The sequence below is a fragment of the Bufo gargarizans genome, chromosome 6, assembly GCF_014858855.1.
Source record: "Bufo gargarizans isolate SCDJY-AF-19 chromosome 6, ASM1485885v1, whole genome shotgun sequence".
NCBI classification, from domain to species: Eukaryota; Metazoa; Chordata; class Amphibia; order Anura; family Bufonidae; genus Bufo; species Bufo gargarizans.
The window spans coordinates 248,044,113-248,059,369 of NC_058085.1; the positions used below are offsets into that span (position 1 = coordinate 248,044,113).

The 15,257-nt window shown below is 46.1% G+C and overlaps 1 protein-coding gene across 1 annotated transcript in view; it reads right to left on the reverse strand.

Annotated features, from left to right (window-relative positions):
* FTSJ3 (FtsJ RNA 2'-O-methyltransferase 3) overlaps positions 1-13,143 on the reverse strand; it is a 31,456-nt gene extending 18,313 nt beyond the window's left edge. The window contains exons 1-6 of the mRNA XM_044298351.1: positions 13,067-13,143; positions 8,751-8,845; positions 8,559-8,664; positions 7,994-8,040; positions 7,566-7,645; positions 3,630-3,729 (exon numbers count right to left, since the gene is read on the reverse strand). Coding sequence (XP_044154286.1) covers positions 3,630-3,729; positions 7,566-7,645; positions 7,994-8,040; positions 8,559-8,664; positions 8,751-8,817 — 400 coding nt within the window. The 5' untranslated portion in view covers positions 8,818-8,845; positions 13,067-13,143. The remainder of the gene's footprint in view (positions 1-3,629; positions 3,730-7,565; positions 7,646-7,993; positions 8,041-8,558; positions 8,665-8,750; positions 8,846-13,066) is intronic.
* Positions 13,144-15,257: the final 2,114 nt, after the last annotated feature.

Consider the following 15,257-nt stretch of genomic DNA (forward strand, 5'->3'; position numbering starts at 1 on the left):
ACCGGCCCACAAAGAATAATTAACAGTTTCTCAAGTATTAGTGTGGTACACTGTCAGCGCGTGTGGGTGGGATTCTTCGGCCTCTTTTACACGGGCATCGCGGGTGAGGACCAGATGCGTTCAGGGTGCATTGCGCGTAAGTAGCCACGCAATTGCAGTCAGTTTTGTCTGCAATTGCGTTCCGATGTTCAGTTTTTTCTGCGCAAATGCAATGCATTGTGCACGCGTGTGAGAAATAAGTGAATGTGGGCGAGTATTCACACGGGCGAGTATTCCGCGCGGGTGCAATGTGCGAGTTGAATGCATTGCACCCGCACTGAATCATGACCCATTCTTTTCTATGGGGCTGTGCACACGAGCGGCGATTTTCACGCATTACTTGTGCGTTGCGTGAAAATCGCAGCATGCTCCTCTTTGTGCGTTTTTCACGTAACGCAGGCCCCTTAGAAATGAATAGGGTTGCGTGAAAATCGCAAGCATCCGCAAGCAAGTGCGGATGCAGTGCGATTTTCACGCCCGGTTGCTAGGTGACGATCGGGATGGGGACCCGATCATTATTATTTTCCCTTATAACATGGTTATAAGGGAAAATAATAGCATTCTGAATACAGAATGCATAGTACAATAGCGCTGGAGGGGTTAAAAAATAATAATTTAACTCTTCTTAATCCACTTGATCGCGCAGCCCGGCTTCTCTTCTGTCTTCTTATTTGCTGTGTGCAGGAAAAGGACCTATGGTGACGTCACTCCGGTCATCACATGATCCATCACCATGGTAAAAGATCATGTGACGAACCATGTGATGACCGGAGTGACGTCACCATAGGTCCTTTTCCTGCACACAGCAAAAAAGAAGACAGAAGAGAAGCCGGGCTGCGCGATCAAGTGGATTAAGGAGAGTTACATTATTATTTTTTAACCCCTCCAGCGCTATTGTACTATGCATTCTATATTCAGAATGCTATTATTTTCCCTTATAACCATGTTATAAGGGAAAATAATACAATCTACAGAACACCGATCCCAAACATGCCGATTTTTCTCACGCGAGTGCAAAACGCATTACAATGTTTTGCACACGCACGGAAAAATCGCACACGTTCCCGCAACGCACCTTTTCCCACCCCGCCCGTGTGAAGGAGGCCTTTTAGATGTTCTGTAAATTTTATTATTTTCCATTATAACATGGTTATAATGGAAAATAATATTCTTTAATACAGAATGTAAAGTGAAATGTCAATTAAGGGTTAAAAATAATAATAAAAACATTACTCACCCCATCCACTTGATCGCGCAGCCGGGATCCTCTTCTTTGTTCTTCTTGACGTACCTGCAAAAGGACCTTGCTGACGTAATTGCGCTCATCATGTGGTGAGCGCGGTGACGTCAGCGAAGGTCCTTTTGCAGGTCCTTCAAGGAGAACAAAGAAGAGGATCCCGGCTGCGCTATCAAGTGGATGGGGTGAGTAATGTTTTTATTATTATTTTTAACCCGTAATTGACATTTCACTTTGCATTCTGTATTAAAGAATGCTATTATTTTCCATTATAACCATGTTATAATGGAACATAATAAAGTAAATGGGGACCCGGGTCGCTCATCCCTAGTCTCCTTAGCAACCATGCGTGAAAATCACATGCGCACCTGCTTGCGGATGCTATGCGATTTTCATCCCATTCATTTCTATGGGGCCTGCGTTGGGTGAAAAATGCAGAATATAGAACATCCAATTTTCACACAACGCACAAGTGATGTTTGAAAAACATCACTCATGTACACAGCCCCATTGAAATGAATGGGTCAGGATTCAGTGCAGGTGCAATGCATTCACATCACGCATTGCACCCGCGCAGAATACTCGCCTGTGTGAAAGGGGCCTTAGGCTTCTTGCAGACGAGCGTTCCTCCCGCAGCAAGTCCGCAACGCAGCTCCCGGCGTTTTTCATTGATGGTTGCTAAAAGATGTTGTTTGTAAACCTTCAGTTTTTTATCATGCTCGTGAAAAACGCGTCTAAAAAACGGAACAACTGAACGCAATCGCAGACAAAACTGACTGAACTTGCTTGCAAAATGGTGCGAGTTTCACTGAACGCATACGGATCTTATGCGTCACGCTCGTGTGAAAGGGGCCTTAAAGTTCTGGAATATATTGGATAATACTGGCATAATGCTGCCAGTGTTATCCAATACATTCCAGAACTGTAAGGGTTACATAGCATCATAAATTAATATAATGCTATGTGAATCCTGTCAGTGCTGGGAGGTCAGGCCAGGAGCTGCACTGCGGACTCGCTGCGGGAGGAACGCTTGTCTGCAAGGGGCCTTAGTGTCTCTCTCAGGAGTCCTGTAAGGATTTACTCAGCTTTTTGCTCAGAACTCCTGCTCCAAAGTACAAACTTAAATATCACAGCCCTTGGCTTCTTTTCATCTATCATATTATGCTCTCAAGCAGGGCAGCAAGAATCAGTGGTGGTTTAAAAGTCAAGTACAACTTTGGCAACATTTTCTTTTTTGTTTTTGCATTGTACTTATTTTTCACTGAAAATCCTCTTTTCAATTGGTCTTTAATAAAAATATGGAGCCCTTCTTTCTGTACCGCACGCTCTAGTAGCAGCCTCTGGATTTTCTCTCTTTTCCGTCAGTTGGGGAGCTGACAGGCTCCTTATCTCTGTGACATTATAAACAATCATCTAAGCTCAATCCTTATTTTACTGATAAGAATGTGGCTTAAATAAGTGTTTATGACCTCTCAGCAGGTTAGAGATGAGCTTTATTACATTACCAGCGCAAAGTCAAAGTAAAACTACCAGTCACACAGTTAGAAAAACAGTTAACCCTCTGTGACAGAACGGCTCAATATTTTCTATAAAGGCCTATTGAGTTATGATTTTCAGCCAAACATTTGTAAAATGCAATCATAAACAAAAATTACCTTTGAAGGTGTACATAGCCTTTAAGGTCAGAGACTTCATCAAAGTGAACTTTTCATGTATACTGAAGACATTTTAGTTCATCACTTTAAGTTGGAAACTCTAGTATAGGAGAGCTATGTGAATGCATCTGGTACCTATACCAACAGTTTTTCCTGACTGCACAATGCTGACTATAGAAAACTTAGATCCATTGCTTTCCTTCTCTGTAATGGTGTATCTCCTGTACCTACAGTACTTCTCTGTTTTGCCTGTGCCTGTTTCCAGATTGAGACTGGCTACGCTACCTGTCATGCTGGAGGTAAATTTACCTTCTTTCAATAACCCCCCCACTGAATAAAAAAATATACATTATATGTACCATAAAATGGTGCCAGTAAAAATATAATACATTTATATTAGCTGAAAATTAAAAAGTCATGGCATTTGCAGTGATGCAAAAAGACCCCAAAAATGCATCAATCAAGGGGTTAAAGAGTATGTAAATATTTGTGTAAAAAATAAGTGCTTCTGCCCCTTGGTAATTGACATCTTCTGAGAGATCTGGTGACTGCCTGCCTTCACTTTCATCCTCTTTATAAGTCTTCCTTGTTTGGCGCCACACAACTTTGAGGGAAGGAGATCTGGCAGAGAACACGTGTAAGCTGAGCACCTAAGCGTCTTTCTACCATGCATAGATAACGTGCACACAAAATCTGACCTTGTGAAAAGGCATCGTGGATCCAGTTCGCTCCAACATTTGGCGCTCCGTCATTCAAAACCACATCTGCCTTCCATGTCTGAAGCTGCTTCTTCAATGCCTTTAAAAAGTTGATAAGAAAATAAGTAGGAAAAAAAGCACGCAACATTTAACTAAAAGGAAGAGACCATATTACTGTCACATGAAGGGGAACACAGTGTGGGTAAAATTTCCAACTTCTTATGTTAACCATTTTAGTCCCAAGTAATAGGACATATTTGACAAAATTGGTGTTGTGCCAAGTTTATAAAATTCACAGGATAGGGGATAACCAGCTGATCGCTGAGCACCCACTGATCCCAAGAACGGTGGTCCCATTCTGATGGAGCAGAGGGGGTTAAGCATGCGCACTGCCGCACCATTTTTTCTCTACAGGAGTGCTGGAGATAGCTGAGCACTGTACTCTATCTCCCACCTTCCCGTAGAGACTGAATGGAGCAACAGGGCATGTGCTCGACCTGCCACTCCGCCAGAACGGAGTTCGGGATCGGTGGGGGTTCCAGTGGTCAAACACCCATCCGGTGGATAGTAGATAAATTATAAACTTGGCACAACCCTTTAACTCCTTAGGGACGGGGCTCATTTTCACCTTTTTTTTGCAAATCTGACCAGTGTCATTTTATGTGGTGATAACTTCAAAAACACTTTGACTTATCCAGGCCATTCTGAGATTCATTTTTTCATGTACTTCATGACACTGGTAAAATGCAGTCAAAAAATAAATAAAAAAATTCTAAATAAAACAACCAAAATTTGACAAAAAAAAGTTTCAATTTCTCTACTTCTATAATACATAGTAATACTTACAAAAATAGTTTTTACTTTACATTCCCCATATGTCTACTTCATGTTTGGATAATTTTGGGAATGACATTTTATTTTTTGGGGATGTTACAAGGCTTAGAAGCAAATCTTGAAATTTTTATGAAATTTTCAAAAAAAAAAAACACTTTTTAAAGGACCAATTCAGGTCTGAAGTCACTTTGTGAGGCTTACATAATAGAAACCACCCAAAAATGACCCTATTCTAGAAACTACACCCCTCAAGGTATTCAAAACTGATTTTACAAACATTGTTAAGCCTTTAGGTGTTCCACAAGAATTAATGGAAAATAGAGATACAATTTCAAAATTTTCTCTTTTTTTGGCAGATTTTCCATTTTAATATTTTTTTTCCAGTTACAAAGCAAGGGTTAACAGCCAAACCAAACTCAATATTTATGGCCCTGATTCTGTAGTTTACAGAAACACCCCATATGTGGTCGTAAACCGATGTACGGGCACAAGGCAGGGCACAGAAGGAAAGGAATGCCATACGGTTTTTGGAAGGCAGATTTTTGACACCATGTCCCATTTGAAGCCCCCCCTCTGTGATGCATTTAATCTGCTGGCTGAATACCACAGTCACCATCAGAGGTCGCAATAAAGCCTGTACAAGTGTCTATGATGCTTGTTCAGGCGATTTTACTAGCTGAAAAAAGTCTAAGGCGTATCAATACGCCTTAGACTTTTCCTCCACACTCATCAGCGTAGTGATTGCTGTGAACGGCACAGGCAGCGCAGTGATGCTGCCTGTGCCTGAAATAACCAATAACAGCTCCTTAAAGCAAGGAGCTTTGTTATTGGTTGGGTATTAGCGCGCCAGAGCGATACAGGCAGGGGAAGCCGGCGGGAGCTGGAAGGAGGAGGGGCCAGCTCCTGGGGGTGACTGTAGTAAGAGCAGGGCGTGCTGCCCAAGGGAAACATGACAGGGCCGCTGGAGAGCTAAGAAGCCACGGACTTGCGTGACTGATCTGAGAGAAGAGCTGCCCCCGAGCCTGTGACCTCCCCGCGCCAATGTTGTGGCAGTGAAAAGTCCATCTCCAAGTAAGTGATTCCCCCCTCCCCCAATCACAGTTCCATCCAGTCTCCCAGTTCTCTGCTACCTCTCCTCCTGTCACCCCACTAATGACCCTTCTCCCCCCTCCTCCTGTCACCCCACTAGTAACCCTGCTCCCCCCTCCTCCTGTCACCCCACTAGTAACCCTGCTCCCCCCCTCCCGTCACCCCACTAGTGATCCTGCTCCCCGCTCCTCCCCTCACCCCACTAGTGACCCTGCTCCCCGCTCCTCCCGTCACCCCACTAGTGACCCTTCTCCCCCCTCCTCCTGTCACCCCACTAGTAACCCTGCTCCCCCCTCCTCCTGTCACCCCACTAGTAACCCTGCTCCCCCCCTCCCGTCACCCCACTAGTGACCCTGCTCCCCGCTCCTCCCGTCACCCCACTAGTGACCCTGCTCCCCGCTCCTCCCGTCACCCCACTAGTGACCCTGCTCCCCGCTCCTCCCGTCACCCCACTAGTGACCCTTCTCCCCCCTCCTCCTGTCACCCCACTAGTAACCCTGCTCCCCCCTCCTCCTGTCACCCCACTAGTAACCCTGCTCCCCCCCTCCCGTCACCCCACTAGTGACCCTGCTCCCCGCTCCTCCCGTCACCCCACTAGTGACCCTGCTCCCCACTCCTCCCGTCACCCCACTAGTGACCCTGCTCCCCACTCCTCCCGTCACCCCACTAGTGACCCTGCTCCCCACTCCTCCCGTCACCCCACTAGTGACCCTGCTCCCCACTCCTCCTGTCACCCCACTAGTGACCCTGCTCCCCCCTCCTCCTGTCACCCCACTAGTGACCCTGCTCCCCCCTCCTCCTGTCACCCCACTAGTAACCCTGCTCCCCCTCCTCCTGTCACCCCACTAGTAACCCTGCTCCCCCCTCCTCCTGTCACCCCACTAGTGATTCTGCTCCCCCCTCCTGTCACCCCACTAGTGACCCTGCTCCCCCTCCTGTAACCCCCCATAGTGACCCTGCTCCTGTCACCCCACTAGTAACCCTGCTCCCCCCTGCTCCTGTCACCCCACTAGTAACCCTACTTCCCCCTGCTCCTGTCACCCCACTAGTAACCCTGCTTCCCCCTGCTCCTGTCACCCCACTAGTAACCCTGCTTCCCCCTGCTACTGTCACCCCACTAGTAACCCTGCTCCTGTCACCCCACTAGTCCACTAGTAACCCTGCTCCTGTCACCCCACTAATGACTCTGCCCCCCCCTCCTGTCACCCCACTAGTAACCCTGCTCCTGTCACCCCACTAGTAACCCTGCTCCTGTCACCCCACTAGTAACCCTGCTCCTGTCACCCCACTAGTAACCCTGCTTCCCCCTGCTCCTGTCACCCCACTAGTAACCCTGCTTCCCCCTGCTACTGTCACCCCACTAGTAACCCTGCTCCTGTCACCCCACTAGTCCACTAGTAACCCTGCTCCTGTCACCCCACTAGTGACTGTGCCCCCCCCCCCCCTGTCATCCCACTAGTGACCCTGCCGCCCACCCCCTCCTCCTATTGACCAGGGCACTTAATGGTAGGTCAAAGCCTTTTCCAATCTCTCTCTTTGTTACTAGGTAGCACACATTCAGCTTTATCATTCCAGTGTTTCTGTGAAGAATACTCAGGCAAGGATTCTTCTCATGATACATATTAATGCCATACTAGTTAGACATGCAACCAATGACTTATGCCTATATCAAAGATCTACACGTTTCCCACTAACTCGTCACCTACTACTGCAATACAGCCCCACTCTCTTTGTTCTGGTCCTTCATACATATGGTGAGTGACCCCTTTTAAGAACTGGCAAATGGATTTAGCAAATGTGTTTGGCTAATTCAGGAATCCCCATAGACATGCACGGCGAGTAGGACTCCTAATCTCAAGATAGGTGCAGGTGCTACTGGGCCTATTGGACATTACAGCATATCCTGTGCATATGTCATAATTGTACACAATGGGAATAACCCTTTAATTACATTATTAAATGCTAACGTAATAAGAAGGAAGGTTAAGTATATTACTGAATCAGTGGTATTACCTGTCTGCAGGACTCGCTGGTTATATCGTCCTGTAAGGTTACAACATTAGGGATTGCTTTAATTGGCACAATATCAATCCCTAAAGAAAAAGGCAAGAGGGTAAGAAAACACATTCAAGGACATTTATAAAAAATAGACGACAATATACTATAATAAAGTGTAACAATCTAATAATCAGTGGAAACATTCACATCCTTCATAATTGCTAAACATTTATTGCAATACACCTACACTAACATGCTGTTTATCCATAACCTGCTTTTATTCCAGGAACAGCGCCACTCTTCTACACAGGCCTCATTTGGTATTGCAGCAGCTGTGATACCAGACAAAGCCAACAGACAACAGTGGCACTGTTCCTGTAAGAAAAGTCTGATCCATTTTCCCAGAATCAATCCAGACTGCCAAGTTAACAAATGTCACTTACCTATTATAAGACTGGAGACGGGCATGAACTTTGAGGCAACCTGCAGCCTGAAACAGAAATAAAAAAGTGAAATCACCAAGAATCAGTAGAAATCTCTTCACAAAAGCCATCTAAAAATTCTGGCTGCATTAGTCGTGTGATGTGACATCTGAATGGTCATGGCTTCACTACCAGGAGAATTAGTGGCAATGGCTGTGATGGCAAAAATGTAAAGGGGTTGTCTCACTTCGGCAAAAATAGCATGTGTGAACAGCAGCAATAGCGGGCAGGCCTGGTATAATGAGTAATAGGACGGAAAAAAGATAAAGCGGATCTATACCATAGAAATGGGTCTAAGTACATAAGCTTTAGGAATGTAAGGAAGGGGCAAGACCAACCCTGGCCAAATCAAATACTACATGACCGCCAGCTGCAACCTCCCCTGGCAATATCAGCCAGAGGTTTCAGGAGTTCGACCCATAGTGGAAACCAGGACCTAAGCTCACCGCCAACTTAGACTATGGACCAAAGGGTTTTGTCATCAATCCATAATTTACTGCCACACATCTACGCCACCATCACTTACCACCCTCCTGGGGCCGCACACAGGTCGACGAGTGCTCGAGCCTTCTGCAGGAACTGGAACTTTCTATTAAGCTGGATGAGCTTAAACGCTGAACGGGAGCGGTACCCTGGAGACATAAGCAAAATGTACATGTGAAATGGTCAGCAGAGGTCACACCACAGGACCCCCACCAGAGGTGCGGAGACCACTTACCTGTTTCCTTTGCCAGATGATAAAATTTATCCTTTCGACTCTTTCCTACTTTCCCTTTTTTGCCCATTTTGGAAAATTGGTGTTGGTGGGAAAGTCTGGGGGGAAAAAAGAAGATTTATCACTAAGAAGATATTGTCCTTAACTCAACCAAAAGACTCCACCGCACAGTGGCTTCCATATTCGTTATGGCACTGGAGGAGTCGTTTAGGATACGGATTGTGTCAGGATCTGTTCAGGGAAAAACTGATTGTTTTACAGTCAAGTTCAATCCGTTTTTTCCGTGATTGCATTTAGTGTTTTAGTTTTTGTTGTATCTTTCACACATGTGAAGAAAAACTGAACAATAACAATCTACGTCTCTTAGAAAACATCAGTGAAAAACGCACTGTATCCGGATGCTTTCCGTTTTTCTATGTAAGAAGAGCTGTGTAAAAACGTACAATATAGAAGATGTTGCGATTTTACCGGAATGCAGAGACGATCAGTGATAAATGGCGCTCATGAACACAGACCCGCTGAAATGAACGGGTCAGGGTTCAGTCACGACACACGTTGCATCCAGACAGAAAACTCGCTCGTGTGGAAGAGGCCTTATAATGTGCTGCAGGGTATTAGCCTGGTGGCACGCACACATGAAGTATGTGTAGAGCACTGTGCTAAAGTTTTAGCCAGATGTGAAAAACATGCTGCAAAGTGAAATAGTTCATTTTAATCAATTAACAAAATGCAAAGTAAATGAACAAAAGAGAAAACTAAAATCAATATTTGGCGTGACCGACCTTCACCTTCAAAACAGCCTTAAAGGGGTTGTCCCAAGAAAAATGTTCTACAGTTTTCATAACCAGCTCCTGGATGTGAATACTTTTGTAATTGTATGTACCGGTAATAAAAAATTTAGCATAGCCACTGAGTTATTCAATAAAATGTATCTGTATAGCGCCACCTGCTCTTTGTCCTGCTTACAGAGATGGCCGCACATGCTCAGTTTCATCCTTCAACCGCTTCCTGAGCTGTTATAGGGAGAGAGCTGCAGTAGATAAAGACGTCCCCGAAGAACGGACATACGCCCGGGGAGATCTCTGGGTCCATGTGAGGGACAGGACTGGTTCTAGCTTTTTAGAAAGAGACCCATTTGCTATGACGTCTCATTTTCATTTTTGGGATAACCCATTTAATTCCTGTAAGGCCGGGTTTACATCTGTGTTGAGCTATCCATTCTTCTGATCAGTCAGAAGAGGGGAAAAAAATAAACGGATCCGTTATTTTGTTCTCTGTTTGCATCAGTTCCGTCACACAAACGGGGGGAAAAAGTTATTTTTTTTACAGAAGTAGTCATGCATGACTTTTGCTCTTGTGAAAAATAACTGATGTCTGACAGAACTGACACAAACTGATGCTCAAAATAACAGATCAGTTTTTTCCTTACTTTTCACAGATGTAGACCCGGCCTAGGTATACTTGCACACTGTTTCTGAAAGAACACAGCAGGACGGTTGTTCCAAATATTGTGGAGAAGTAAAGGCAGATACCTATCCTTCATGCAATACCATCAGGGAGGCATCTGATTGGCTCCAAATGTACTCTGCAGCAGGACAACGACCCCAAACATGCATCCAATGTCATTAACAACTATCTCCAGTGTAAAGAAGAACATGGAGTCCTGGAGGTGGTGATATGGCCGACACAGAGCCCTGATCTCATCATCCAGTCTGTCTGGGATTACATGAAGGGACAGAAGGATCTGAACAAGCCTGCATCCATAGAAGATCTGTGGTTAGTTCTCCTCGATGTTTGGAACTACCACTCCCAGCATGCACACTTGCTCAGCTTTTCATGTAACTACCATAGCAGTGAAAGAAGGATTCTGGGAGCTGTAGTTTCTGAACAAAGGGTAGTCACACCATACACTGATTGCATTTAGGTCTCTCTTTTGTTCATTCACTTTGCATCCTGTTAAAGGAGTTGTCTGGGTTCAGAGCTAAACCCGGACATATCCCCATTTTCACCCAGGCAGCTCCACAGTTCATGCTCCAATGCTCTCCTTTGCCTTGCGCTAAATTGCGCAGAGCAAAGGCATTTTTTGGAGTCCCGGTGATGTACCGGGGCTCACCATAGGGATGCTTCCGCCCAGCAGTGAGCCGGTGACGTCACCGGCACTGAAGGGCGGGCTTTAGAGCTGCCCTACCCTGTAAAACGGCTAGGGCAGGGCTAATAGCTGCCCATCAGAGCCAGTGACGCCACCGAATGCACTGCTGGGCGGAAGCCTCCGCACGGCAGTGTGTTATTGTTAAATAAAAGAGCCCTTGCCCTGCGCGATCCAGCACAGGGCAAGGGAGCGCATCGGAGCATGACATGCTCCGATGCTAACATCAGGAGGGCTGCCTGGGTGAAACTAAGGGTATGTCCGGGTTCAGACAACCCCTTTAATAAACTATGTAATGCCTTATAATATAGAAGTGTTAATAAAGTATTACACAGGCCAACTGAGCAAGCGATTATCGTGAGGGAAGCGGTCTCTCCCTGCAGTCGCCAGATAGCTAGCAGAGGAGACCACTGCTATTACATGCAGCGATCTCCTCTGCAGCATGAGAAGGAGTGATCACTATGCTATCGCTCGTCCCCATGCTGTCTAGTGGTTTGCTTGCGGCAGATCGTAATTAGACTGCACAATCTGCAATTTTTAAGCCTGCCTAAAAACCACAATTGCCTGATGAAAGAGCGTTTGCCCAGTCATCGGCGGCAGTATTACACTGCAAAATGGTCACTAACGTGCGCTCTTCCGAACAACCGGTATAATACAGCCTTTACTTTACTATATGGAAAGATGTTCTGGGGCGCTGGGGCTGTCACTATTACTGTCACTGTGGCTGGCGGTTATAGCGAGGGCCCTGGCGCTGTCACTATTACTGTCATTGTGGCTGGCGGTTATAGCGAGGGCGCTGTCAGTATTACTGTCACTGTGGCTGTCGGTTATAGCGAGGGTGCTGGGGCTGTCAGTATTACTGTCACTGTGGCTGGCGGTTATAGCGAGGGCGCTGGGGCTGTCAGTATTACTGTCACTGTGGATGGCGGTTATAGCGAGGGTGCTGGGGCTGTCAGTATTACTGTCACTGTGGCTGGCGGTTATAGCGAGGGCCCTGGCGCTGTCACTATTACTGTCATTGTGGCTGGCGGTTATAGCGAGGGCGCTGTCACTATTACTGTCACTGTGGCTGGCTGTTATAGCGAGGGCCCTGGGGCTGTCAGTATTACTGTCACTGTGGCTTGCGGTTATAGCGAGGGCGCTGGGGCTGTCAGTATTACTGTCACTGTGGCTGGCGGTTATAGCGAGGGTGCTGGGGCTGTCACTATTACTGTCACTGTGGCTGGCGGTTATAGCGAGGGTGCTGGGGCTGTCACTATTACTGTCACTGTGGCTGGCGGTTATAGCGAGGGTGCTGGGGCTGTCAGTATTACTGTCACTGTGACTGGCTGTTATAGCGAGGGCGCTGGGGCTGTCAGTATTACTGTCACTGTGGCTGGCGGTTATAGCGAGGGCGCTGGGGCTGTCAGTATTACCATCACTGTGGCTGGCGGTTATAGCGAAGGTGCTGGGGCTGTCAGTATTACTGTTACTGTGGCTGGAGGTTTTAGAGAGGGCGCTGGGGCTGTCAGTATTACTGTCACTGTGGCTGGAGGTTTTAGAGAGGGCGCTGGGGCTGTCAGTACTGATAAGCGAAGCTAGTTTTGGATGTTACATCCAAAGTCGCTTTGTTCATAACTTGGGAGTACAGTACAGTATTAAAATGTATGGGCTCCAATAGTCGCACGTGACTTTGTTAAATAAGTTCGGTAATTGACGGACACAGAACTCTGCTTCTGCTATGAGGTGCCAGTCGGAACCAAAGCAGAGTTCGGTTTCAAGTGGTTTTCCACTTAAAAAAAAATCAATTACCAGGATTATATAACAAAGTCACGTGTTCATCGGCGCCGGCAGATAATACGGTGCAGAGACAGATCGTACAGTGTTATTCTGGAGTTATAAACAAGGCGACTTTGGATGTAACATCCTGGGGGCGGGGGGCAGTGTTATAGGGGCACTTGGACATCAATATTCCAGAATTACTGAGGGCACCGAGGAGGCCAGTGTCACACATATATTACGTCTGCAGTGTAACGCTCAGTATTTACAGGTGGCACATATGTAATCATGTGAACAGCGCCCACCACTATCACTGTACATCATAGATGATGGGTTTATACAGCAATCTCTGCCCAGCTCATGCCCGGTACCCGCAGAGACAAGGCATCACATACAGCTGTCGGGCAGCACTCACCACAGCTCTCCGACTCGTCTCTTCTCTCACGTGGAGTCTTGCACGCCTGCAGCCGACTTCCGGCGCCTAGGATGACGTCACGCCGCTAGCAGCGCTGGAACATGCACCAGAGTAGGGAACACATCGCCCCCTTGTGGCCAGATCCTGAATGACTTCATTATTGCAATGTTTTGGCTCCTGCGTCTTCTTTATGGGTAGTCCTGACACAAGGATCTCCTATATAGACAACCCCTTTTCATCTGCCTTGTTAGGGGATGTTCATACAGGGCTTCTTGTGTGCTCTTACAAAATGGATGCAGAATCCTCCAGGATTCCTCATGGTTTTTTGGTGCAATTTTCATTCCGACGCAGTTTTGATCCTGCCCAACCCATTTCAATGGCAGTTTGGATGTGATCTAATAACATGTCATTTACATGCAGCGGTTTTTAAAAACCACATGAGGCAAAAAAAAAACACAACAACGGTCGTGTGCATGAGGCCTAAGGCATAATGCTGTGCGATCCTGTCAGAGGAGTGGTGGCCAGAGCAGGACCTCACGCTGCGAGTTTATCGCATTTAACCTGGACATCATAGAGCGGGTCTTTAATTTCAGACACCCCCTCTATGAGTGAGGCCACTTTCACATGATCAGCTTTTGTAAGCCAGAACTAGGAGTGGAACTTGGAACCGACCACCATTGTCTGCCTGCACACTTTGCAGATTACACATGGTTTTTCCGTATGTATTCTCATGCGAAAAAAACACGCATAAAACAGCGTGGAGGACACGTGTTAACGAATTTCACCTATTATCATTTGGGGTTTATTCAAGAGGGGGGATTTCGTAGCCATGTTTTTAATCCAATTTAATATTTTTAGTTCTGTTAAACATACAGTCAGGTCCATAAATATTGGGACATCAACACAATTCTAACATTTTTGGCTCTATACACCACCACAATGGATTTGAAATGAAACGAACAAGATGTGCTTTAACTGCAGACTGTCAGCTTTAATTTGAGGGTATTTACATCCAAATCAGGTGAACGGTGTAGGAATTACAACAGTTTGCATATGTGCCTCCCACTTGTTAAGGAACCAAAAGTAATGGGACAATTGGCTTCTCAGCTGTCCCATGGCCAGGTGTGTGTTATTCCCTCATTATCCCAATTACAATGAGCAGATAAAAGGTCCAGAGTTCATTTCAAGTGTGCTATTTGCATTTGGGAATCTGTTGCTGTCAATGCTCAAGATGAGATCCAAAGAGCCGTCACTATCAGTGAAGCAAGCCATCATTAGGCTGAAAAAAACACAACAAACCCATCAGAGAGATAACAAAAACATTAGGCGCGGCCAAAACAACTGTTTGGAACATTCTTAAAAAGAAGGAACGCACCTGTGAGCTCAGCAACACCAAAAGACCCGGAAGTCCACGGAAAACAACTGTGGTGAATGACCAAAGAATTCTTTCCCTGGTGAAGAAAACACCCTTCACAACAGTTGGCCAGATCAAGAACACTCTCCAGGAGGTAGGTGTATGTGTGTCAAAGTCAACAATCAAGAGAAGACTTCACCAGAGTGAATACAGAGGGTTCACCACAAGATGTAAACCATTGGTGAGCCTCAAAAACAGGAAGGCGAGATTAGAGTTTGCAAACGACATGTAAAAAAGCCTCCACAGTTCTGGAACCACATCCTATGGACAGATGAGACCAAGATCAACTTGTACCAGAGTGATGGGAAGAGAAGAGTATGGAGAAGGAAAGGAACTGCTCATGATCCTAAGCATACCACCTCATCAGTGAAGCGTGGTGGTGGTAGTGTCATGGCATGGGCATGTATGGCTGCCAATGGAACTGGTTCTCTTGTATTTATTGATGATGTGACTGCTGACAAAAGCAGCAGGATGAATTTTGAAGTGTTTCGGGCAATATTATCTGCTCATATTCAGCCAAATGCTTCAGAACTCATCGGACGGCGCTTCACGGTGCAGCTGGACAATGACCCAAAGCATACTGCAAAAGCAACTAAAGAGTTTTTTTAAGGGAAAGAAGTGGAATGTTATGCAATGGCCAAGTCAATCACCTGACCTGAATCCGATTGAGCATGCATTTCACTTGCTGAAGACAAAACTGAAGGGAAAATGTCTCAAGAACAAGCAGGAACTGAAGACAGTTGCAGTAGAGGCCTGGCAGAGCATCACCAGGGATGA